General features: G+C 32.4%; 1 protein-coding gene across 1 annotated transcript in view; it reads right to left on the reverse strand.

Moving 5' to 3' along the window:
* The window catches only part of LOC127562765 (complement factor H-like), a 118,011-nt gene that overhangs the window by 11,809 nt on the left and 79,217 nt on the right, over nt 1-26,985 (reverse strand). Inside the window, exons 15-19 of the mRNA XM_051998718.1 lie at nt 12,833-12,997; nt 9,367-9,543; nt 7,791-8,000; nt 5,422-5,595; nt 3,671-3,847 (exon numbers count right to left, since the gene is read on the reverse strand). Of these exons, the coding sequence (XP_051854678.1) occupies nt 3,671-3,847; nt 5,422-5,595; nt 7,791-8,000; nt 9,367-9,543; nt 12,833-12,997 (903 nt within the window). The remainder of the gene's footprint in view (nt 1-3,670; nt 3,848-5,421; nt 5,596-7,790; nt 8,001-9,366; nt 9,544-12,832; nt 12,998-26,985) is intronic.

Raw genomic sequence — 26,985 nt, forward strand, 5'->3', positions numbered from 1 at the left:
GTTCTAGTAAGTAAGTAATCTACTAAGTAAGTAAGAATCTACTAATTATCAATTAGTCAGACTTATTAAAATAGCATTAGAGTAAGGAGATTTACCCCAAAACTTATGTTTAGATATCTAGACTACATAATTTACTAAGGCTAATAAAACTCACTACAACTAGTAGAAAAATTTATTTTTTATCCATACTCAAAAATAAATAGATATAGATATGGATATAGAGTTACTTACTCAAATTTTAAGCAAGTCAGTAAAATGAGATGTCCTTGGGAAATCAGCAAACCAAGAATGGGAATGAACAGTGGTGGCAGTGGCAGCTTTCAGAATACCCAGGTCACAGGAGGTCTCTTTCTTAGCAGTGAGAAAGATCTCTGTTGCTTTAGCAACACTAGAGTTTACCACTACAGTGGGAGAGGACACTCCTAACTAATAGTGCTTATGATCAGGTCCTTAGAAAGATTTCTGAAAATAGCTGCTCAAAATCCCTGAAACTTGGGACAATGCACCCTCTACCCTGGAAACAGAGCCCTACTTTAACAAAGAGTTAAAAGCTGAAAAATGGGCTAGAAAAATGAGCAGACAACAGAAAAAATTTCTGACCATAGAAAGTTACTATGGTGACAAGGAAGATCAAAATATATGAATTTTCAGAAGTTTTGAGTTCCAGATTTTTTCTCTCATCCCCAGGTCCATTGCAAAAGCACATGTGAAATTATGCAAATAATTTCCATAAAACTAATGTAAAAATTGTTTTGACTGTAACTGGGAAAAATAAATAAATTTAGGAAAAATACTTAGCAAGTGATTGGATCTATAACATGAGGCAAATTGAAGGGTTGAGAATAATTCAGTTATAATAAAGCTGTGACACTAGAAAAATAGTGATGCCTCTAACTGAATTAGGGAAGTTTAGAAGAAATTTAGAAAGATAAGTTCAGTTATATAAATGTTGAGTTTGATATGTCTCTGGGATAGCAAATATGAATTGTCTAATTAGGCATGAAGGATAGCAGCACAGGAGAGAAATGGGTTGGACATAGAATTTTGTGATTTCCATGCAAAAGAGCTATGATTGTCCCATGTCAGTTGAGGAAAAAGACACATAGAAAGACAGACCGAAATATAGATGCATGAAGAGAAAGAGAAAGACACAGAGAGAAGGAAAGAAAATAGAGAAAAAAGCAGAACATTATAAAATATCTTCAGTTATGGACTAATGAGCAAATAAAGGAGAATGAGAAAGAGTAAGCTGGACAGAGAGGAGACATGCCAAAGGAGAGTAGTTTCACAAAATCCAAAAAAAAGACACTATCCAGAAAGGGATAATAGTGAACAATATCATATATATGTAGCATACAATTTCAGAACTGGTACTTAGGAAGAAAAATTCTGATTTGGCAAGTAAGAAGACTGACAGCTTTGGAAACAGGAATATCTCTGCTAAGTGATAAGATTGGAAGCTAGATTGCAAATTATTGAGAAGAGAGAGAAACTATAGGTTCCCCCCACAATTTGGTTAAGGAAAGAAAGAAGAGATATTGATTTGAGGATTTTTTTGTATCCATATTTTCATTTTGATTTTGCTGCCACACACACACAAAAATGGAGCATTGATTTTGTTAAATTTAGTGACTATCCTTGTATAATTTCAAATTGTTTTCCAAAATATTTGCATCAGTTCACAATATCACCCACAAAGAGTTAATGCAACTATACTCATGCAGTTTCTCTAAAACTGATTCTTTAAGATTTGAAATTTTTTCTTTGTTAATTTGATGGAAATGAGTTTAGTCTTCAGATTTTATATAGTTATATGTTATGACAGAAAAGGAAACTAATAAATGTTGAAAGAGAAGTGGGAAAACCAGAACACTAATGCAACTATTGGTAGAGTTGTGAACAGATCTAACAATTCTGGATAGCAATTTGCACTAGGCCAGAAAGCTTATAAAATTACATATTGCTACAGCAACAATACTACTACTATGTCTATATCCCAAAGAGAAAAAAAAAAGTAGGAAAGAGGACCTTTGTGTACACAAATATTTGTAGCAGAACTTTTTGTGATAGAAAAGAAATTAGAAATTAAGGTTTATGTTCATCAATTTGGGAATGGGTGAAAAAGTTATGATATATGATTATAATACAATTCTATTGTGCTATAAAAAATGACAAGCAGAATGATTGGAAAGACTTACAAATGAAGTAAGCAAAACTGGAAGAACATTGTATACAGTAAATCAATATGATTCATTATGAATGATGTAGCTATTCTCAGCAATAAAATTATTCCAGACAATTCCAGAGCATTCATAATGAAAAATATCACCTAACTCCAGAAAAAGAACTAATGCAAACTTAATACAGATGAAGGGATTTTATTCTTTCACTTTGTTTGAAGGGGGATGAAAAAATGTGCATGGGACAGAGACAGGCCAACAATGAATCAATGAGCAGGAAAGGAGCAAAAAATGTCACCATAGAAATGTTTAACCAAAAGAACACTTGCATTGGTCATAGATTATGAACAAAGAATAAGTATGTAAATGCTATATGTTCCAATGATACTTTCAAAATATTAACAGAAAACAAGGAAAGCCCCTAATGTTCAAGATTCTATGGAAATAATTGTACCAGTATCATATAAGATGGGAAGATATGAATGGATTTCAATCTACATAATTGGAGAGAACTTTCAATAAGAGAACATAGCTACTTGACCTGAAATATGGACAAAAAGCTTTTTCAAATGTCTCACAATGGAGCTATGTATGCATAGATTGAAATCTGTATCATTCATTGGATTTATATCAATAAAATGACAGATCTCCTAAAGTAAATTTCAAATTTTTCAAGAGTTTCAAATTATAGATGGGAAGAACTGTGGAACTAGAAAGAAGATAGTAAGTCAAGATTGAAAATATAAAATGGAAAGTCAACCATGTACAAGGGAGAGTGAAAAGCTTCCTAAGAAAATTTTAAAACTAGCTCTCAGCTAGAGGAGACACTGATGATTAAAAGAAATTTTAAAAAGTAGGGAAGCAAAGGACACAGAAGAAGGAGAAAGCCAAGAATATGCAATGTTATGCAAGTTTAAAGAAAATAACAAAGAATTTAATCAATAGATTCAAAGATATCAGAGACATTTGTAAGAATGAAGACAAAAACGAAACCATGTTTGGTTGGAACTATGCAATGGTTTCATTTCATTTCATCCCTCTGACTGAAGGCTGGATCTCAAAACTCTTTTTAAAAAATTACAATAGAAATATTACTTAAATATTTTTGCAGAAATAAATTGTATTATATTAACTCATATTATTTCAATTCAACAAATATTTTAAAAGGACTTGATGCATAAAGAACCTGAAGAAGATACAAAATTTAAGTTTCTGCCAAAATTTTAGACAGTTGCTTCTTTCATGGAGCTCATGATCTCATGAAGCAATTTGTTTTTAACCACTTTAAATCCATTAATTTATTCACTTTGAATTACAGTGATTAGCTTAATTATTTTTAGTAAGATACAGTATATAGAAACTCTGTATTGGAATCAGAGTGACTTAGATTAAACTCTCATCTGTGATCTCTACTGGTTGATAAAATTCCTTGTAATTATCTAGACACATTGAATCACTGGGGAAGTGAAATAATCCAAACAAATTAGTACCTCTGCATTGTGGATCCCCTTTCCAGTGGCCTTCTATACAAGTTACTTCAGTTAAGCCTTCAGGCTGGAAATTTTGTAAACACTGATAAGTCACTTTGTCCCCTGGCAAATAATAGTGTGTTAAAACACCAATCATATCAGCATTATCAAACTGGGGTGGAGGTGCACATTTCACATCTGAAAGAAAAAGTATTATTTGTGTAATTAATCATATTTTAAAGAAAGATGACCAAATAACTGTGATAGTACCAACTACAATACCAACAATAGTAATAATACCAACAAAATATACTTTTATTCTGTAATGCACTTATGTTAATACCTCTAAAAAGTGTGATTTTATCACTGGTTTTTCCCAGGAGCAACCTATCCAGATATAGGGATGAAAGGGGATCCAAAGTTAAATGAAAGTATTAAGTCCAGAAAAGAGCCATACTAAGGACACTAGTAGCAGGAAAAGGGACTTGCAACAGACAAGAGCTACTTAAGTTACTTCTATGACAAATGTGTTCTCTATACCTACACCTTTCTGTAAGTCTACTTGTTGAGTTTGTGCCTACCCTCACCACTGACTCTATGTGTATTTATGGAAGGTTATGCTCCAAATATTTAGGGAGGTGTTTGTTCTTTGTTCCAATCTAACTTTGCCATCTCAGTAAATAATTTTTCCTTTAAATTTTTTAAATTAACAAGCATTTACTTTTTGTTCTTCCCATCTTGCCTTTATTTATATTTACATATAAATTTTAATATTCATATATTTATTACATTTTGTATAAAATTTTTAAAAAATCAAATACTTGTAACAAATATACTTAGTCAAGCAGAACAGATTCCTACATTAGCTGTTTCCAAGTTGAAGCTACTGACCAATACTCAGTAAAGCACACTAGATGGCATTAAACTCCCAAGCTTCTCAGAATTACCCTAGAACCCTGAGTATAAACATAGATGTTAGCCAGTCTCTAAGGCTGGAAGAATGAGTCCAAAGGAAGTGCTACAATAGTCACCTGCTCTTTTCCTTGAAATGAGTAGTGAAACATATGTAACATTATAGAAACAGAGTATCCAGAATCAGAGATTTGACTGTGAATCTCAAATTTTACTGTTATCTGTGTAACACTGGAAACTCACTGATTTCTCTGAATCTCAATATACTTATTTTAAGGTGGACTTAAAAGTAAATCATAGATACTCTGTCTAAATTATAAATTCTTGAAACAAAGAAAGTGAGAATTATCAGCATCAGTATAAAGCAAGTTTTATTCTGCTTTTTTCCTTATGGAAAAGTATGAGTTTAAGCTTAAAGAAATTATCTGATATCTGGGAATGTGTCCACACACTCCTTTGGTTCTTTGGGGATTATTAACTTTGTGCAGAGTAAAGTTAATATAAGGAAACAATTAGAATTTGTTGCTTTATTTTCTGTCCCCAGTATACTGTGATGCATAAAAGAAATTGTATACATCATTTGACTTTTAAAAGTCAAATTATTAAGAGGACAATCTATTTGATGACCGTTAGGTTGTTATGTTACAATTATTCTCTATTTTGCATTGAATTTTCAGCTTTCTAGTGAACATCTGAAACACTAATTGAAAAGATGTCTTTAGGAATTCATATCTAGTTTTGCAATTTATGTTTCATATTATTTTGGTCATGCTAGGTAGGATTACTATATCAGAAATAACTTCTGAGCTAGATTTAAGTATTCAAAAAATGTTCTGGAAAACAAAAGAAGAGCTCGCTACCTTTACACTGTGGTGGACTAGGCCAAGTTCCTCCAATACATTCTATAGTTGCTGGCCCATTGATGCTGAAACCCTCAAAACATTTGTATGTCACTCCTTCTCCAAACTCATAAGTGTCTAACTCATTAAGAATGATACCATTTTGTATTAGAGGTGGTTTTCCACATGGAAGTCCTGAAAAAGAATGAAAAAAGTCATTAATTTTAATTTTGAATAGACTATATATCTTATTTCAATCAACTAAGTTAATTGGGAATAATATTAAGTTTTGACCAAAAGCTATAAAATAATCAAAACTTGTTTATTTTTCTGGTGAAATTGGAGGAATAACAACCAGACAATGTCATCTTGACATTTATTGAAATGGAATCCAACATGATAGCTTTATAGAAGGCCGCTTTAGAGGCAGCTAGGTAGCAGGAAAGCAGGACTTAAAAGTCTGAGTTCAAATTAGCCTCAGATAATTTTTGCTATGTGACTATGGAAGTCACAACCTCCATCTACCTCAGTGCCTTTAATGCCTTTATCTGTAAAATAGGGATAATAATAATAGCACCTATCATGGAGGAAAGTTGTATGGAAAAACTGAGCTAAAGCTTATGAAGTGCTTTAAAGTACATTTATACACTTTAAAGTATATAAAGTACACTTACAGTACTACATAAACATTAGCTATCACTATTAGAACATTCAATAGCAAAATAAATAAGCATAGTTATGCAGTAACACTTTCACTTCTCTCTCTTTCCCCCCCCCCCCCCCCCGAGGCAATTGGAGTTAAGTGACTTGCCTAGAGTCACACAGCTAGGAAGTGCTAAGTGTCTGAGGTCAAATTTGAACTCAGGTCCTCCTGACTTCAGGGCTGATGCTCTCTCCACTGTACCACCTAGCTGCCCCACAGTAACACTTTCAAAGTGTGTTTTCAAATATTTTCATCTGATTAATAATAATTGATAGTTTTATGTTGACTTGGAATTTGCTGAGTACTTGCATTTTTGTCTCATTTGAGCTTAGTAATAAATCTGTGAGGTAGATACAGAGGGATTCTTATTTTTCCATTTTCCATTTTACAAATGAGGAAATCTGAAATTTAGAGAGGTAGGTTGATTTGCTCAGGATAATACAGTTAATAAGTATTCGATATGGGGGCAGCTAACCTAGCTAGGTTAGGTTGCTTTAGCAAAAAAAGAAAAAAAGTATTAGATATAGATTTCAACATATGATCATTTATATTCTAATTCCAATATTTATACAGGTAAGATTCTTGTTATTGTCTTCTTAGAAAAATATGCTGCAAGTCACTGTGTCCCATGACCATGAATGAACATTATTAAAGAGAATGTAGGCAATCTATCCCTGATATTCTATCAATCTCTTCCCACATAGAAAATTTCACTCACTCAGCAATCATTGTACTACATTTTGGGGATACAAGACAAGGTCAAAGAGAATATGTGCTTTTACAAGCTCAGTCTAATGAGGAGATAACATGCAAACAGCTAGGGACAAACAAGACAAATGCAAGATCAATTTGAAATAATTACTAGAAGAAAGACACTAGAATTACAGGAGATCATGAAAAAATTCTTGTAGAAAGTCAGAGGAACTTAAAGGAAGTTGAGAACTAAGAGGCAGAAATGTAGAGAAGAGTATTCAAGACATGGGAGAAAGAAAGTGAAAATGCACAGACTAATATTTATCAGTGTTAACAGTTGATGGAAAAAAGCCATACATACAGAAAAGGCATCATGGTATATGAACAAAGCTTTGGAGTCCATCTATACATAACCAGATAGCACTGAATAGTCCAAAGAGCTGTCAAATGAGAGATAGAAGAATTCCAGACCTCATTCTGCTATTAAATTGCCATATTACAGTGATTAATCTCTATAGTCCTTTTGGACCTCAATTTACTCATCTTTGACTGAGATGACTGAGAGGAATGAAAATAGTAGAAGTTATGCCTCACATTTAAATATTTTTTAAAGTTCACAATGTAATTCACTTACTGAAGCTTTGAATAGATAATGTATAAGATACATATAGCTAGAGAATACATTTTTATTACCCTTAACTATTTTTTTCCTTTTAATAATTGGTAAGTACAGAAGTATATGACAAGGCAATAGTGGGTGAGTAGAAAGAATTGTTCTTCTGAGTCAAGAAAACCGAATTCTGATTGTCTAGTTGAATAATAATCAATATACTTTGCATCTGCACTAGGCAATATTTTCCCAACTGATTTGTAAATTTCTAGCACAATGCTTTGGCATACTACAAGCAATTAATACATTCTTGTTGACTGATCCTATTCTGAATATTTAGAGCTACAAATTTGTATAAAAATATTCTCCAAGAAGTATCATTACCAACACAATGAGGAGATGAGCTCCATTTTCCCATATTGCATGTTATCTCCTCTCTTCCTACCATCTTGAAACCTTTTTGACACATATAATTTACTGTAGTGCCATGTGCATAGGTACTGGATTCTAAATTGTCATCATCTGCTTCTGAACTTCTTACTGGGTTAATAGCTCCATATGGTATAGCAGATGGTTTGGAACATGGCTGTTTTTCTATATGGAAAAGAGAACATAGTTATAAAACATAGTAAAAATATAACTATAAAAGATTTTTTTTAAATCCTCTTGAATTTAAAAATAATGGCAACTTTTTATTTTATTTTATTTTTTAATTTTTAATAGCTTTTTATTTACAAGTTATATGTATGGGTTAATTTTACAGCATTGACAAGTGTCAAACCTTTTGGTCCAATTTTTCCCCTCCTTCCCCCCACATCCTCCCCTAGATGGCAGGATGACCAATGCATGTTAAATATATTAAAGTACAAATTAAATACAAAATAAGTATACATGTCCAAACCGTTATTTTGCTGTACAAAAAGAATCGGACTCCGAAATATTGTACAATTAGCCTGTGAAGGAAATCAAAAATGCAGGTGGGCAAAAATATAGGTATTGGGAATTCAATTAATGATTTTTAGTCATCTCCCAGAGTTCTTTCACTGGGTGTAGCTGCTTCAGTTCATTACTACTCCACTGGAACTGATTTGATTCATCTCATTGCTGAAGATGGCCAGGTTCATCAGAATTGATCACTCATTTCACTCAGTAATGGCAACTTTTTAAAAAAATATATAAAATATGTTATAGAAGTAGGGATATGGAGATCCCTGATTTTAAGGCCAGAGAATTTGAGTTCAAATGTTAGCTTTTTTTCTTTATTGCCTAAGTAGCCCTAGGCAAATTGTTTACATTCTCAGTCACAGGTTTCTAATCTAAAAAGGGATGTTATTGGACTTTACATGACCTCTAGAATTCTTTCCAATTCTAGATCTGTGATCTCCCTTCTTTCTTTCTGTGATTCCTCTTTCTATCCACTATTTAACCCACATGACTGACTCTTTCTTTGTTGTGGAATATAGAAGCACCAGATAGAAGCAAAAATATAGGTATTGGGAATTCAATTAATGGTTTTTAGTCATCTCCCAGAGTTCTTTCACTGGGTGTAGCTGCTTCAGTTCATTACTGCTCCACTGGAACTGATTTGATTCATCTCATTGCTGAAGATGGCCAGGTTCATCAGAATTGATCACTCATTTCACTCAGTAATGGCAACTTTTAAAAAAATATGTAAAATATGTTATAGAAGTAGGGATATGGAGATATATTTTCATATAACTTTTCATATAATAGGAAATAATACAACAGTGTTGTCTTCTGTCTCACTTTCCTGAGCAGTTTTCTAAGAAGCAAATTTGCTCAAAAAGTAATTTAGAGTAAATTTGCTAAACAATAATTTAGTTCCAGGGGATTTAAAAATTATACTTTTTTAATTGTCACATAAGCCACTAGAAATTACATGTAGAGGAGTCAACATTACTTTGAAGGAAGATTATTTAGCAAGATATTAAGTACTAACCAATGCAACGTGGTAATGAATTCCATTGTCCATCTTTACATATTATCTCTTCTTGTCCTCGGAGAAGGTAATTTTCTTTACAAATAATAACTATTTTTTCTCCATCCTGGTAGCTCACAGTTGTGGTCATATCCTGAGCATTAGGTATTTGAGGTGGAGGAGCACATAATTTCATTTCTGGAAGATATTAATATTGTGTATTACATATCTTATTATTAACAATTACGTTTAACTTGTATATCAGGGGCCACATGCACAGAACTCATGCCAGGTTCATGTTGAATGATGACATCCTATAAAAGTTATACAAAATTATTGGTCTAATTATTATAAGAACTATCTATTTACTCTCTACATTTCCTAATAGATGTTTTCTCTCAATATTTCTGTGGATCTCTAAATTACAGATAGCTTTGGCAACTCCTCACTAAATGCTATTCCTATGATTCATGATAGTGAGACAGTGACTCTAGCAGTTTCTCCTCTTGGGGATAGAATTCAACTGATGTTCTGGCTAATAATTATAAGATTCTTAAGGACAAGATTAAATAAATGTGGAAATACTGGACAGTTGATGATTAATTCTTAGGTTATGTTAAGTCAAGAAGCCAGGGAAAAATAATCCCAGTATTCCTTAACTGCCTTTTGCTTCTGCAATGATGATGGCAAACTGGAAGGACAGGGATCATATGGTTTCTGGGCTACCTGTAGATATCAGTTTAACCACTAATACACTAAATGTGAAATGGTTACTATCAAATTAACCCATCCCTAAAGAAATTGAATCATCTTAGTCTAGACTTTGCTGTTATAAACAGAGCCAGAAGACAGAAGAAAATTGCAATCAAATAAATGATGTGTTCACAACTTTCTGTAGAAAGATAACTAATAGAGTTGGTACAAAAGGTCTTAACATGCATTGAATAGCAAGGGGACTTCATGCAAAACTTGCTCAGATTGGAGGCATTCTTGGCTCCTTTCTCCTTCTCTTTCTTCATATTAAGTGTTGATGATTCTATTTCCATAATGTTTTTGACTTCTTCCTCCTGTCCATTTTCAGGGTCATTATGGCTCTCACAAGCTCTTAGTAGACTATTATTATACACTATTGAATAGTTCCCCTACAGCTAGTCTTCCTTCTTAGGAAATCCTCCATATAGGAGATTACTGAAATAATCTTTCAAATAAACAAGTCTGAAAATGTCTCTTCCTTGTTCAGTATCATTCATCAATTTTCCCCTGTCTCTAAAACATAATACAAAATCATTAGCCTGGCATTATGGAACTTTGCAGATCATTTTATATTAACTCCCCATTCTCTAAATTTTAGCAGAACTACACAAACTGTTCTTCTAACTCATTTTCCCATGTTCACACTCTACTTATTTGAATTTGCCACATTCTAGAAGGCACTGAATATCACAGTGGACAGAGGACATGGTTTGGCATCAGGAAGATATGAATTCAAATCCAGCTCCAGACATTTCCTAAATGTATGACTTTGAGTATGTGACTTAACTGTGGTATTCCTCAGTTTCCTCATCTATAAATCAGGAATACTAAGTATTTCCCTTTACTATTGTACTAAACAAAATAGAGAGCCATGGCTTTTGATGAATAGTCAGATCTGGGTTTAAAGAAAATCACTTTGGCATAAATGTGAAAAATAGACTAGATCAGGGAGAGACTTGAATCAAGGAAACCTTGAAGAAGGCAATTACAGCAGTACAGGTGAGAAGTATTGATGGAACTAGGGTGATAATTTTGTATGTGGAAAAAAGGGGTCAGATATAAGAGATGAGGGGACTCAAAAGGCAAGATTTGGTCACTGTTGGCTATGCAGGATGAAGGAGTGTGAGCCATTGAGGCCTATTTCAAGGTTTCACATGTAGGAGAGTGGAAAAATGGAAATTTCTTTAATAGTAATAGGGAAGTTTGGGAAATTAGAGTATTGGGCTGTGTGTGTGGAAAAAAATTAGTTTAGTTATGAATATATTGAGCTTGACATAGTTTCAAAGCATCTAGCTTAAAATATCCATTAGGGAATTAGTGATGTGTAACTAATGTTAGAGAAGAGAATGGACTTTTTATTTAAGAATCATCTGCACAGAAATGCTAATCAAATCAGTGGGAGCTAGTGAGTTTACTTGGCTTAGTACAGTGACTAATACATAGTAGGTGCATAATAAATGATTACTAAATGAAAAAGAATGATTTTAGAGAGGAAGGCCCAGAATAAAGTCTGAGCAAACATCCATGATTATGGAGAATGAAATAAGTGACAAGTCACTAAAGGAGACTGAGATGAGCCAATAAATGAGACAGTGGTTAGAGGAGAGTCAGGATTAAAACTTCCAGAGAGGAGAGAATGCAGGATAAGTTACTCAATAGTAGCAAATTAAATAGGATTGAAAAATATGGGAACAGAGAAGAGACTACTAATTAAAAATATAAAATACAAAAAATACCAATGAAAAGGTCACTGGCAACTTTGGAGAGAACAATTTCAATTGAGTGATCATGTTAGAAGATGATTGCAAGAATATTGAATGAGTGAGAAAAAAGAAAGTATAAACAATAAATATTAAGAGCTTTTCCTAGAAATTTGACTGAGAAAGGGAAGACAACTATAGAGATTATTCAAGTACCATTGAAAGATTTGAAAGATGATAGAAGCCCCTTTATACCTCTTATAAACCAAGTATTATTTCAAGATTTAGCTCATGTTCGGACTTCTGTGGGTCCCTATCCCCTAAGAGATTATTATCATTTTCTCCCTCCTCAATTTATCTTGTATTTATTTTCCTACATATATGGTAAATTATTTCTAGTAGAAAGGAAATTCATTGAAAGAATAATTCATATTTATCTTTGCATACTTGGTAACTTACAGTTCTTTGTATGTAGCATGTAAATGATGCTTATTGAAACACAATCCTAAGTAAAAGGTTATTGTAAGACATAAATATCTATGCTCCTAGCCTCTAAATGACTGATTAGAATTAATACCAATATTGGTAACTGTTATTTGTGGCTAGCAAAATCTCACTGAGGTCAATAAAAATGTTAGCAAGTAAAAAGAAAGTTAATATATACATGTCATATACCTATACAGAATAGCTCATCAGAAATAATGGAAAACAAAATAACATTAACATTTCCCCATTTATATTTAAGACAAAAATAGTTGGTATGACCAATTTTAAAAATAAATTGTTGGCCTTGTGTGAAGCCAGAAAAGCCAAAACATTCTGTAACTTTGGCTTTCATATTGGCAAAACATGGATAATAATACTTGAATTATCTACTTCACAGGATGATTTTGGGAAAAAAAAAACACTTGAAAATCCCAAAATGCTACAGAAATCTTTTGCATTGTTATGGGTGTTTTCTAAGTTTTCTATTTTGTGTTTTTTTTTAAGTTAAAGAAGTTTTATTTGCTTCAAGGAATTAAGAAAAGACTTACTTGGACATTGTAGTTCAGGAAGCCATTTCCCATTTGTACATTTTGTACTTATGAATTCTGAATTCCAGTTACATCTATAATTAACAGCAATATCATCTGATACATCGAGGTTGACTTGCAAATCTTCAAAAAATTTTGTTGCGCATCTCCCAAGTAGACTTGTTTCTAAATAGAAGGCAAAAAATTTAAAATTAGGCTATGTCATTTAAATCAGAGGCTTCAAATATGGAATCCACAGGCTCAGTGTTCATTAATTCATTCAATACATTTTACTTTAAGTCCAACTTAATTGAATTCCAATTGCAAGCATCAAGAGAAGTTTCATTGACAAGGTTGAATTGAATTGAGATTTGAAGAATGAATAAGGTATTAAAAAGCAAATATTACACTAGGAATGAAAGATATATCATCCATGTTAAATAAAGGTAAAGTACTAACAAAGTTGGTAGCTAACATACAATTAAGCCAACATAGGTTGGAAAACGTTTCACTAAATGGAATTATGCACTGAATAAATATTTCTGGTTATATTGGATGATATGAATTTTAGCTTTAATACAATACAATTGAAACCTGCTGATTAGAATATCTGTCAATCTGTTGAGATTTTTGTGCTTTTTATATTTTTGGTGGAAAGACAAAAAAAATTTTATATAAAACAAATAGAAAACTTAATATTGCTCTCATATTGACTTAAAATATTTATTACCAATACCAACATATATAGTAACAGTCATATTTTTGTGAACTGAGCAGTTGGAAAAGTTTAACCCATGAAAATGTTATATTAATTTCTACCCTAAATTTAATAGCAACAAGAAAGTTTTTAGACAGTGAGCTGTAGGTATGAATTCCTTTGTTTTGTTATAATGATTCTCAAATGGTTGGAGTCAAACTGTAGGAAATAGGATAGCATACTAAGACTTAGAGCAGATTAGATTTCCCCACCACCACCACTACCAACAGAACAGTGAATGCTAAAAATGTACCAGAAGAAACAGTGATAAAGAAAACCAAATATCTATGAGTTTTTTTATCCAGTCCTGAATTTCACCAAAAGACTTGACAGGATTTTATAGAAATTTTGAGCATGTAAAGTCCAAACTGAATGGAAGATGATGTAAGGAAAAGCTAACCAGGTAGGAGTCCAAGCCATAGGATTCAGGCAGCCCAGTATCTGGACAATCAAAAACCCAAACCAAAGCACAAATTTTAGGAGGAGAAAGGGGCAACGCAGCCCCTAAGAAGCAAAACATCCTATGGTCTCAAAATAAGCCTGCTATTTATAAAGATATCTTTCTGGAACCTGTCAGAACCAAAACAAACAATAAGCCAACTGTAGATTTAGAATCAGATAACTAGAATCTGACAGTCAGCAAGACTCTTAAGTTTCAGAATGAATGAATGATTTTAGGATATTGAAAAGTCTTGGTGAACAATGCAGAATGAAGTTAACAGAATCAAGAGACTGATTTATACAATAACAACAGTATAAAGATACTATGACATAGTTAAGAACTCCAGTTACTGAAAGGACTATTTGTAATTCCTGAAGACTTATGATGAAGCATGCTATTGACCAGATATAATGGGCTTAGAATTCAGAATGAGACAAATATTTCAGGACATGGCCAATGTAAATTCTCCTTTTCTCAACTAGACATATTTTTTACAATGATTTTGTTTTTCTTTCCTATTTTTAATTGAGGTGGTGGGTGGGCAAGATTGAAAATTATTTTTCCTCCTGAGGCAATTGGGGTTAAGTGATTTGTTCAGAGTCACACAGCTAGGAAGTGTTAATTGTCTGAGACCAGATGTGAACTTTGGTCCTCCTGACTTCAGGGCTGGTGCTCTATCCACTGAGTCATCTAGCTGCTCCAAGATTAAAAATTCTTAAGTAAAAATTAAGTATTTTCAACTTGGAGATTAATTGTATCCTAAATAATTGATAGAGCTAAGAAGTCATAGAAATAAGAATTTTCATTAAAGAAAAGACAACAATAATACAATATAGAAAAACTTAATGATAAAATAAAAGTACTCAATAATGGTTATTTATGTCTTCAAATCCTTTCATTAAAAAAGAGAAATGGAGGGTGGAGCCAAGGTGGTGGAGAGGATGCAAGTGTTTTTTCTGAGCTCTCCTCTATCCTCAAACTACTTTTTTTCAAAACTCAGCCTCTGAATTAGTGCTTGACTGTCAGAACCCACAAATATTGGGAATAAAACACATTACTAACAGAAGATAATCTCAAAATTCACCAGAAAAAATCCATTTTGGCTCGTAAGCAGGGATAGAATAGGGCTAGGCCAGGCACAGACTTAGGCAGATAGGCAGTGAGAGCATGGAGAACAGTTTATGCAAAGCAGATCAGAGAAAGGTGGAGCGTAGTCTCTGCCAGTAGAAAATCTGCAGGGAGAACTTTACCACAGTGTGATCTACTCTGCCCTGGCAGCAAGCCAGTAGATCAACAGAGAAGGTATAAACACAAAAGGTTAAAGTCTCTCAAAATCTAGCCACATCCATCCAGCACTAGCAGGGACTAAGCATGATCTCAGCAGGCAATCACTAATCCCAATGCAGCCATTGCTGTCCCACTGCCATTTCACTGCCATTTCCTGTTGTCTGTAGAGGAATCTTGGAAAGGCCTCACTGCCCCATAAGCAGACCATAGTATTTTTTGTTTTTTGTTTTTAAAATGAGTAAAAAGGCAAAGCAGGCTCTAACTATATATAGCTTCTATATTGAAAGAGAATAGATTTCAAACCCTGAGAAGACTAAAAACAGTCTGTTTCTAGATGAAAATCCGAAAGTGGATATTATCTGGTCCTTACCACATAAGGCACTCACAGAAGAAATTAAAAAGGCTCTTGAAAGAGATCTAGAAGAAAAATGGGGAAAGGAAAGGGAAGCTTTGCAAGAGGATGTCCAAAGAGATGACATACCAAAATGTATGGGATGCAGTCAAAGTGGTAATAAGGGGAAATTTCATATCTCTAGAGGCCTATTTGCATAAAATAGAGAAAGAGAAGGTCAAGGAATTGGACTTGCAATTAAAAATGCTAGAAAAGAAACAAATTAAAAACCTCCAGTCAAACACTAAACTTGAAATTTTTTTTAAAAAAAGAGAGATTAATAAAATTGAAAGTAAAAAAAAAAACTATTGAATTAATTAATAAAACTAAGAGCTGGTTCTATGAAAAAACCAACAAAATAGTCAAACCCTTAGTAAATCTGATTTAAAAAAAGAAAAGAGGAAATTCAAATTGTTAGTCTTAAAAATGAAAAAGGAGAACTTGCCACTAACGAAGAGGAAATTAGAGCAATAATTAGGAGTTATTTTGCCCACTTTATACCAATAAATTTGATAAATGAAATTGATGAATACCTTCAAAAATATAGGTTGCCCAGATTAACAGCGGAAGAAGTAAATTGGTTAAATAGTTCCATGTTAGAAAAAGAAATAGAACAAGCTATTAATCAACTCCCTAAGAACAAATTCTCTGGACTAGATGGATTTACATATGAATTCTACCAAACATTTAAAGAGCAATTAACTCCAATGCTATATAAACTATTTGAAAAAATAGGGATTAAAGGAGTCCTACCAAATCCCTTTATGACACAGACATGGTACTAATACCTAAACTAGATAGGACAAAAACAGAGAATGATCTCCCTAATGAACATTGATGCAAAAATATTAAATAAAATATTATCAAAAAGATTACAGAACATCATCCTCAGAATAATACGCCATGATCAAGTAGGATTTATACCAGGAATGAAGTGCTGGCTCAATATTAGGAAAACTATTAACATAATTGACTATTTCAATAACCAAATTAACAAAAACCATATGATCATTTCAACAGATACAGAAAAAGCATTTGATAAAATCTAACACCCATTCCTATTAAAAATACTAGAATATAGGAATAAATAGACTTTTCCTTAAAATAATCAGTAACATCTATTTAAAACCATCAGTAAGCATCATATGTAATGAGGATAAACAGGAACTATTCCCAATAAAATCAGGAGTGAAACAAGGTTGCCCACTATCACCATTACTATTCAATATTGTATTAGAAATGCTAGCTTTGGCAATAAGAGATGAAAAAGAGATAAAATGAATTAGAGTAGGTAATGAGGAAACCAAATTATCACTCTTTGCAGATGATATGATGGTATACTTAGAGAACCTCAGAGATTCTACTAAAAAGCCATTAGAAATAATCCACAACTTTAGCAAAGTTGCAGGATACAAAATAAATCCACATAAATCATCAGCATTTTTATACATCACTAACAAAATCCAACAGCAAGCAATACAAAGAGAAATTCCATTTAAAATAACTGTTGACAGTAGAAAATATTTGGGAATCTATCTGCCAAGGGAAAGTCAGGAACTATATGAGCAAGACTACAAAACATTTTCCACACAAATAAAGTTGGATCTAAACAATTGAAAAAATATTAAGTGGTCTTGGATAGGTCAAGCAAATATAATAAAGATGATAGTTCTACCTAAACTAATCTATTTATTTAGTGCTGTACCAATCAGACTCCCAAGAAACTATTTTAATGACCTAGAAAAAATAACAACAAAATTCATCTGGAAGAACAAAAGGTCAAGAATTTTAAGGGAACCAACGAAAAAAAATCAAATGAAAGTGACCTAGCTGTACCTTATATAATACTATATTATAAACTACTATAAACCAACTATTATATATATATATATATATATATAATATATATATATATATATATATATATACATGATATAATATAAATACAATATAAAATATATATAAATTATAATACCATATTATAAATACCAAAACCATTTGGTATTGGCTATGGAATAGACTAGTTGATCAGTGGAATAGGTTAGGTTCATAAGACAAAATAGCCAATAACTATAGCAATTTAATGTTTGACAAACCCAAAGACCCCAACTTTTGGGATTAATATGTCAAAAAAAAAAACAACTTTTGGGATAAGAATTCGCTGACACTGCTAAAAAAATTGGAAATTAGTATGGCAAAAACTAGGCATTGACCCACACTTAACACTTGTACACCAAGATAAGATCAAAATTGGTTCATGATCTAGGTATAAAGAATGAGATTATAAATAAATTAAAAGAACATAGGATAGTTTACCTTTCAGACCTGTGGAAGAGGAAGGAATTTGTGACCAAAGAAGAACTAGAGATCATTATTGATCACAAAATTGAAAATTTTGATTATATCAAGTTAAAAAGCTTTTGTACAAACAAAACCTTTGTACAAAACAAACTATTGTCTGTTTAATGCAGATAAGATTAGAAGGGAAAATTGGGAAAATATCTTTACAGTTAAAGATTCTGATAAAGGCCTCGTCTCCAAAATATATAGAGAATTGACTCAAATTTATAAGAAATAAAGCCATTCTCCAATTGATAAATGGTCAAAGGATATGAACAGACAATTCTCAGATGAAGAAATTGAAATTATTTGTTCCCAATCACTATTGATCAGAGAAATGCAAATTAAGACAACTCTGAGATACCACTTCACACCTCTCAGATTGGTTAAAATGACAGGAAAAGATAATGACAAATGTTGGAGGGGATGTAGGAAAACTGGGACACTGATGTATTGTTGGTGGAGTTGTGAAATGATCCAACCATTTTGGAGAGCAATTTGAAACTATGCTCAAAAAGTTATCAAACTGTGCATACCCTTTGATCCAGCAGTGTTACTACTGGGTTCATATCCCAAAGAGATCTTAAAGAAGGAAAAGGGACCCACATGTGCAAAAATGTTTGTGGCAGGCCTCTTTGTAGTGGCTAGAAACTGGAAATTGAATGGATGCCCATCAATTGGAGGATGGCTGAATAAATTGTGGTATATGAATGTTATTGAATATTATTGCTTTGTTAGAAATGACCAGCAGAATGAATACAGAGAGGCTTAGAGACTTACATGAACTGATGCAAAGTGAACTGAGCAGAATCAGGAGATCATTATATACTTTAATAATACTATATGATGATCAATTCAGATGGAAGTGGCTATCTTCAATAATGAAAAGATCCAAATCAATTCCAACTGATCAGTAATGAACAGAACCAGCTATACCCAGTGAAAGAACACTGGTAAATAAATGTGAACCACAACATAGCATGTACAGTCTTTCTGTGATTATTAGCTTGCATTTTTGTTTTTCCTTCCAGGTTATTTCTTACCTTCTTTCTAAATCCGATTTTTCTTTGTGTAACAAGACAACTGTATAAATATATATACATATATTGTATTTAACATGTACTTTAACACACATGTATGGGACTATCTGTCATCTAGGGGATGGGGTGGAGGGAAGGAGGGAAAAAGTTGGAACAGAAGTTTTTGCAAGGGTCAATGTTGAAAAATTACCCATACATATGTTTTGTCAATACAAGCTATAATGAAAAAAAAGGAAGAAAAAGAGAAACAAATTAGGTATGCAATTGAAAATTAGAAAACAGAAAATAAAGAACTCAAAACATATATGAAAATAAAATTTCTGAAACTCATAGAACAGATTAAACCCTGATAAACAAAATTAAGAGGACTTAAAATTTTTAATAAAATAGTTTAAAGGAACAGTCAAGGCAAGAAGGAATTATAACCTATACTGATTAAATTTTGAGTAGAAAGTGGCTCACTTTGAAGAAAAATCTGATAAACATAGAAACTAGAAGCTTCCAGAATAGACTGGATAGGTGGATAAGTGAAATGAATAGTAAGCTTGGGTGTCTGGCAAGTTGTTGATACTCTCAACAATAATAGGAAAGTAAGAGGAGAGGTTTGTGAGGAAAGGCGATGACTTCTATTTTGGACATACTAAGTTTGAGATAAGACATCCAGTTGAAGGTAATGGAGGATTGGACCTTAGAAGGACTGGATAAGCAAATACGAGAATTATTTGCATAGATGCAAATTGAACCCACAGTAAGTGATGAATATTTGTTCTCAGGATCATGAGAGAGCCTGAGAGGAACTCATGACTAGGGTGTGCAACATATTTAATGTTCAAGTAGACATTGAAGTGATCAAATACATAGTAAGGAAAATAAGAGAGAGTGATTTCATGAAAAGTCAGGAAAAGAGAAAATATTCAGAAGGAGGCAATCAACAATGTCACATTCTAAAGAGGTCAAGAAGAATGGGGACTGAAAAAAGGTCTTAGGTATTGTCATTAAGAGAGCTTTAATAATTTTAGAGAAGTCATTTTCAGTTAAGCTAGATCATAGAACACTTAATGCAGATACAAAGTTGAGATGAAGAGAAATGGAGGCAATTTTTAATGAATGGTCTTCTGAAGAGGTTTAAAGAAGCAGGAGGAGAAGAAATATAGAACTAAGGGTGATGGTTCAATTGAATTTTTTTAAAGAACATTGATAACTTGCTTTATATTTTACAGGATATATTGAGGCTATTTGCCACAAGATTTTTCTTCTCCCTTTTCCCTCCATCTTGTTTTGTTCATATGACTTCTTCTCATAACTTCTCCTTTACCTCTGTCTCAAATGAAAAGGTACCTCTATTGTTTGCCAACATTAACTCCTTCATCTATATACATGATTTCATTCCATACCATCCTTCAAATGGATTATCCCCTCTGTCATCCCTTTACCACCATTTCTTTTTAATTTCTTATGTTTTCCTAGATTCTTCTCTACTGCCTACTAACATATCCATATTCCCCCAATACTCAAAAAACTTTTACTTGATCCTTCCATCTCCAATAATTATCATCATACTTTTCTTATCCATTTTGTTGCTAACTCCTTGGGTGGGGGGGAGATTTACAATAATGACCTCCACTTTCTCTCCTCTCACTCTTTAAACCTCTCATAATTTTCCAAACTCATCATTGCACTAAACTGCTTTCTTCAATATTACAAATTATATTTTCTCAATCTTCATTCTTCTAGATATCTTTCAGCCTTTGATACTGCTGATTACCCTTTCTTCCTTTATACTCTGGTCTTAATTTCAGTTATTTATATTAACTTATCCAGGGCAAAGTCAACTCATTTCTCTTTTTCCCACTACATATAAAATGAGAGATATGAGGTAGAAGGCCACTTGGCCCCTGTATACTCCAAATTTATGATAAGACATTTATTTCTAGCTAAGGAAGAGAATATCCTGGAAGAAAGTATAGCTATTATGAACAGACCAGGACCCCATTGAACTATTCCAACATGATGTTCCAACTTCCAAAATAAGTTTTAGAGTTTAGAGTCAATAAAAGATTAGAGAGAGATATTTGTCTAGCCTAAGGTGGCTTGAGTGGGTATAGGTCCATAATGTGTGGCAGGAGCAACAATTGTGGGACTTGAAGAGTGGTCATAGAAGCTGCAGCTTTGGGAACTCTCAGTCTAAAGGAAGTAAAAAAAAGTCAGGTGACTAGTCAGAAAGATTACAGGGACCTTTGCTAGCCCTGGTGCAACTGGTATTGATCAAAAACTCTATTGCCATAAGAACAGTTCCATGTAGGCAAGGAAGTTTCCAACTGGTAATTCTTCCTAGATCAAGAGGAGTACTAGCATTTGTGGCTTCAGGAAAGAAGACAATCTGGTCATAAGACCAGTACCAAGGGCACTAATACTTGCAGGTACAGGACAGCAATGGCCATTCCTAGGTATAAATGAGATGACAGATCAAGAGAGCAGTGACCACAACCTCTCCCAAAATAACACCACCTGACTAGAATCTTAGAAAACTTAGATATAATAGAGTACTGAGAAAATTGAATGAGAATAGAAAGGAATATACCTTTTTCTCAGTAATGTATGGAACTTATACAAAATTGACCATGTATTAAGGCATAAAAACCTCACATTCAAATGCAGAAAGGCAGAATACTAAATATATCCTTTTTACATCTCAATGTAATAAAAAATTACACTTAATAAAGAGTCAGGAAAAAACTAAAAACTAATTGGAAATTAAACAACCTAATGCAAAAGAATGAGTGATTCAAACAACAAATCATAGAAACAATCAACAATTTCATACAAAAAAATGTTGGTAATAAGACAACATATCAAAACTTGTGAGATGCAGCCAAAACAGTTCTCAGGGAAAATTTTATATCTCTTAATGCTTACATGAATAAAACAGAGAAAGAGGAAATCAACGAATCAGGCAACTAAAAGATAGAAAAAAATTTAATTTCCAATTAAATGCCAAATTAAAAATTGTGACAAAGGAGAGATTAATAAAACTGAAAAGAAAAAAAAAACCTATTGAACTAATAAATAAAACCAAGAGGAGGTTTTATGGGGGAAAAAAACACAAGGTAACATCACCTTGAAAGCACTAAAATCTTAGAGATACCTGAATCTCCAGGATGAAAAAAGCCTAAATTTTGCACAGTGCTTCTCTACACTAGTTGAACAGAGGTCAATTTTAATAAAGTTCAAACTGAAGAAATAGTTCGAGGAAGTTAGCAAACCAATCAAAATAGAGAACTTGATCATAAAAAAAAAAAGCTGTGGTAAAAGAGATCAAGACACAAGTTAAGAAAACAAAAATGTCAAAACAGGTACAATGAAGACGTCAAAGAATAATGCTAATTGGAGCCCAACCATCAATAATTCCTTGAAGAGATAAGAGTGGTAGAGGAAAAATTGGACAAATAAATGAGAGTGATAGTATGAAAAGAGAATAAACTTTGTGAAAGACACACAAAAATATACCAAAGAAACTAATAACTTAAGAGAGAAATCTACTTTATATGCCAGTCATGTTAATATTATTTTAGATGCATGTATATGGATATGTTAATGTGAATATATTTATGTCTGTACATATGTGTGTATGTGTATGTATATAGGGTAAGTATGTTAGAGATATATGTAAAGGTGTAGATATGAATATACATCTTCAGGGAAGTGGTGGGGCTATGAAAAGGGGGGAAATAAAGTAAAAAAATAAAGTAAAAAAAATGTAGAACAGAAGAATAACGTATAAGGAAGCAAAGATGAACAGTCATGAATATAATGTTTTTTATTATTACATATACTTTTCTGAAAAGGCAATTTATTATTACATATTTTGAAAATCCCCTTCCCCCCCGTGTTCCACAGAACATGTAACAATGCTTTATTTTTATTTTTCTGTCTTTCTTTTTCTATTATTTTTAAATTTTGTCTTTAGTTTTAGATAAACAAATAAAATTTAAAAATAATAGCGACTTAAAAAGGAGATTTGGCCTAGTGTTAAAAAAAGATAAAAATTCATCAAAGAAAAGAAAATTTAATTAGAATACATGAAATGGATGGTGGGCAGGAAAGGTACAGTAGTTTACTGAAGAAAGTAATTCCTTAAAAATTAGAATTGTATATGTAGAAACTCATAACTCCACAAGACATTAAGAAACAAACAAACCAAAAAAACCAAAGTTCAAATGAAAAAAAAAATAGAAGAAAATGTGTAATTAACATATATTGAATTTCTTGCCATTGAGGGGAAGGGGTTGGGGGAACAGAGGGAGAAAATTTGGAACACAAGGTTATGCAAGGATGAATGTTGAAAATTATCTATGCATATGTATTGAAAATAAAAAGTCTTAATAAAATTTTTATTTAATTAAAAAAAAAAAGAAGAAAATGTGAAATATCTAATTGGTAAAACCAATGATTTGGAAAACAGATTGAGAAGAGAAAATTTAGGAATTAATGGACAACCTGAAAATCATAATGAAAAAAGACTCTCTACATAACATTTCAAGAAAATATAAAAGAAAACTCCCCATAGTATCCTAGAAACAGAGGGTAAAAAAGAAATTAAAAGAAATCCATCAATTATTACCTGAAAAAGATCTCAAGATGAAAACTCCCAAGAATATTATATTCAAATTTCAGATCTGCTAGGTGAAGAAGAAAATATTGCAAGCAGCCAAAAGGAAACAATTCAAATATTATGGAAACATAGTCAGGATCATGCAAATGGAGAGCTTAAGATATGATATATTGAAAGACAGAAGAGCTAAAGATTACAACTAAAGTCACCTACCCAGAAAAACTGAGTATATTTTTTAGTGGAAAAACAGTTTTTTAATGAAATAGAAGACTTCTGAGCAAGAAAAAACCAGAACTAAATAGAAACATCCAAACAAAATACTCAGGAGAAACATAAAAAGCTGAATATAAAAAAAGGTAAACATGATGAATTTAATAAAGTTAAACTGTTTGTATTTCTTTATGTTATATGCAACTCCTAAGAATTTTATCATTACTAGGGCACTTAGAAGTATATATAGGCAGAGGGCATGATTGAATCAGTAGATAGGGGTATAGCAAATCAACTATATTGGGATGATCTAAAATATATTTAAAAAAATAGGAAAACAAATAGGAATGCACTGTGGAGACGAGGAAGGGAGAGAAAGAATGGGAAAATTTTTATTTTATAAAAAAGAAGCATAACTAAGAGCTTTCAATATGGAGGGAGAAATGAAAGGGAATTGGGCAATGCTTAAACCTTCCTCTCACTGGAATTGCTTCAAAGAAGGAAGAAGGAACACACACACACACACACACACACACACACAGACTCAGGTAAAGAAGTCTATGTTATCTAAAAAGGAAATAGGAGGGGAAGGGAATAAAAAAGATAGGATGGTGATCAAGGGGAGGGTAGATTAAGAGAAGCAATAGAACCAAAACAGGTTTTTGAACAGGGAGAGGATAAAAAAGAGAAGGATAAATAAAAGAAAATCAGATGAAGGGGAATACATAATTAGTAATCATAGCTATGAATGCAGATAGAGTGAAATAATCCATAATATGGAATCATATAACAGAACTGATTAGAAACCAGAATCCAAGAATTTGTTGTTTACAAGAGATACACTGAAAGAGAAACATACACAAATAAAGTTAAAATAAAGGGTAGAGCATTATCTAGTTGGGTCAATTGAAGTAAAAAAAAAACAATCATGACCTCAAACAAAGCCAAAACAGACATAGCTAAAAGAGATAATCAGGAAACTAAAAGATAGAAAAAAATTTTTACAGCCATTTTCTATAACAAAGGCCTCATTTCTCATATAGAAAACAGTCAAATGTATATATACATATAAAAATAAGAGCCATTCCCAAATTGATAAGTTGTCGAAAGTTATAAATAGCAGTTTTCAGAAGAAGAAATTGAAGCCATCTATATTCATATAAAAAGCTTAAATTACTATAAATTAGAGAAGACAAATTAAAACAACTCTGTGGTACCACATCACGCTTATAAGAAATGAGAAATGCTAGAGGGGATGAGGGAAAATAGGTACATTAATGAATTGTTGATAGAGTAGCAAATTGATAGAGAATGGTCTGGAACAATTCTCATAGTTTTATAAAATAGGGCATACTCTTTGATCCAGCTATATTACTATGAAAAGGGAAAGAAGCTAGATATATAAAAAATATTTACAGCAGATCATTATGTGGTGTCAAAAAAAAGAAATTGAGATAATGCTCATCAATATGACTCCATAAGTTATGGCATGTGATTTTGATAAAGTAATATAATGCTATAAGAAATAACACGGGAATTGGTTTCAGGAAAAAAAAAATGTGGCAAGACCTATATGAATGGATGTAAAGTTAAGTAAGAAGAACTGGGATATCATTGTGCACAGTAACCACAATGTTGTAATGATCCACTCTGAAATTCTTGGCTACTCTCACCAATACAATGATCCAAGACAATTCCAAAGCACTTATGATGAAAAAATATTAACTACTTCCAGAGAAAGAACTGATGAACTCTAAGTTTAAATTGATATATAATTGTCTCACTTTATTTGGGGGGGTTTGTTTTATGATATGGCTAATATGGAAATATGATTTATATGATTTCACATGTTTAAAAGAGATTATATTGTTTGTCTTAATGGGTGGGGAAAGTGTGGAAGGGAGGGAGAAAATTTGGAACTCAAAATTTAAAAAGGAAAAATGTTAAGAATTAATGTATTTTTTAAACAAGGAAGGGGTACATGGTGCCATCTATAGTTGACATAGCTCTTTATATTTCATATTGTGAAATTTTTTTACAATATGGATTGTGAAAAGTATTGTAAAGATGAGTTGTGGACTTCAACTGGTTATTTGTACTAATATAGGGAGAGAAAGAAAGGGTTCTCATTGGATAAAATAAATGAGGGAAAAAACCTCAGAAATTCAAGATTTATTTACCCTTTAGAAAAAAAAAATTCTAGGGGTAGCTATGTGATACAGTGTAATAGTGCACTTGATTTTCAGTCAAGAGGACTTGAGTTCGAATTTGATGTCAGATATATGACACTTAGTAGTGTGATCATAGGCAAGTTACTCCCTCTCCCAAAAGAAAATAAGTTCTGTTTTTCCACCCTTTTATGGTAGTATCTGGCAGAAAATTATAACAATAGCTAGCTTTTATTCAACACTTTAAAAGTTTACAAAGAACTTTACATATCTCATATAATCATCAAAGCAATCCTGAAACATGCTTTTATTATCCCTATTTTGTAGTTGTAATATAGAAAAGAGAACAGGTTTGACCAAGATAACAGAATTAATAAGTATCTGGAGTAAGATTTAGACTCAAGTTTTGTTGGTTCTATGTCCCAAACTGTATAATTTAGACCAACTAATGTAAGTTCAATTGGAAAGGGTTTTGCATGGATGAGGGCAGCAGGGGTTGCCCAAGAAGGGTAAAGTTTTTTTCTGTAATCACATTTTTCTATTTTTCCTCTCTCAAGTGGAACACTGTATTGTTTAAGTCCATTTTCACAATAGCTAGGATATGTAAGAAGTAAAGATGCCAACATACATTGTTATTTTGCCCAACAACAGTCCCAATTCTTTTTTTTTTCAATGCTCTTAAAGAAAACACAGAGTAGTATTGTTGACAATTTTGGGAACTGCAGAAAGAAAGAAAATTTACATAGGAAGATGACAGTTTCTTGTGGCCACTTACACTTCAGAATAATTTTCAGCAAGAGAGTAGAAGTTTAAGGAGTTCTTTTCTAAAGTTTACTTCTTATTTTGAAGACTACTACATGATTCAACAGATAAGATACCTTTGAAATGAATTTTACATAAGTGTGGCTATGAAACATTTGTCATGTT

Source organism: Antechinus flavipes, chromosome 4, assembly GCF_016432865.1.
Source record: "Antechinus flavipes isolate AdamAnt ecotype Samford, QLD, Australia chromosome 4, AdamAnt_v2, whole genome shotgun sequence".
NCBI classification, from domain to species: Eukaryota; Metazoa; Chordata; class Mammalia; order Dasyuromorphia; family Dasyuridae; genus Antechinus; species Antechinus flavipes.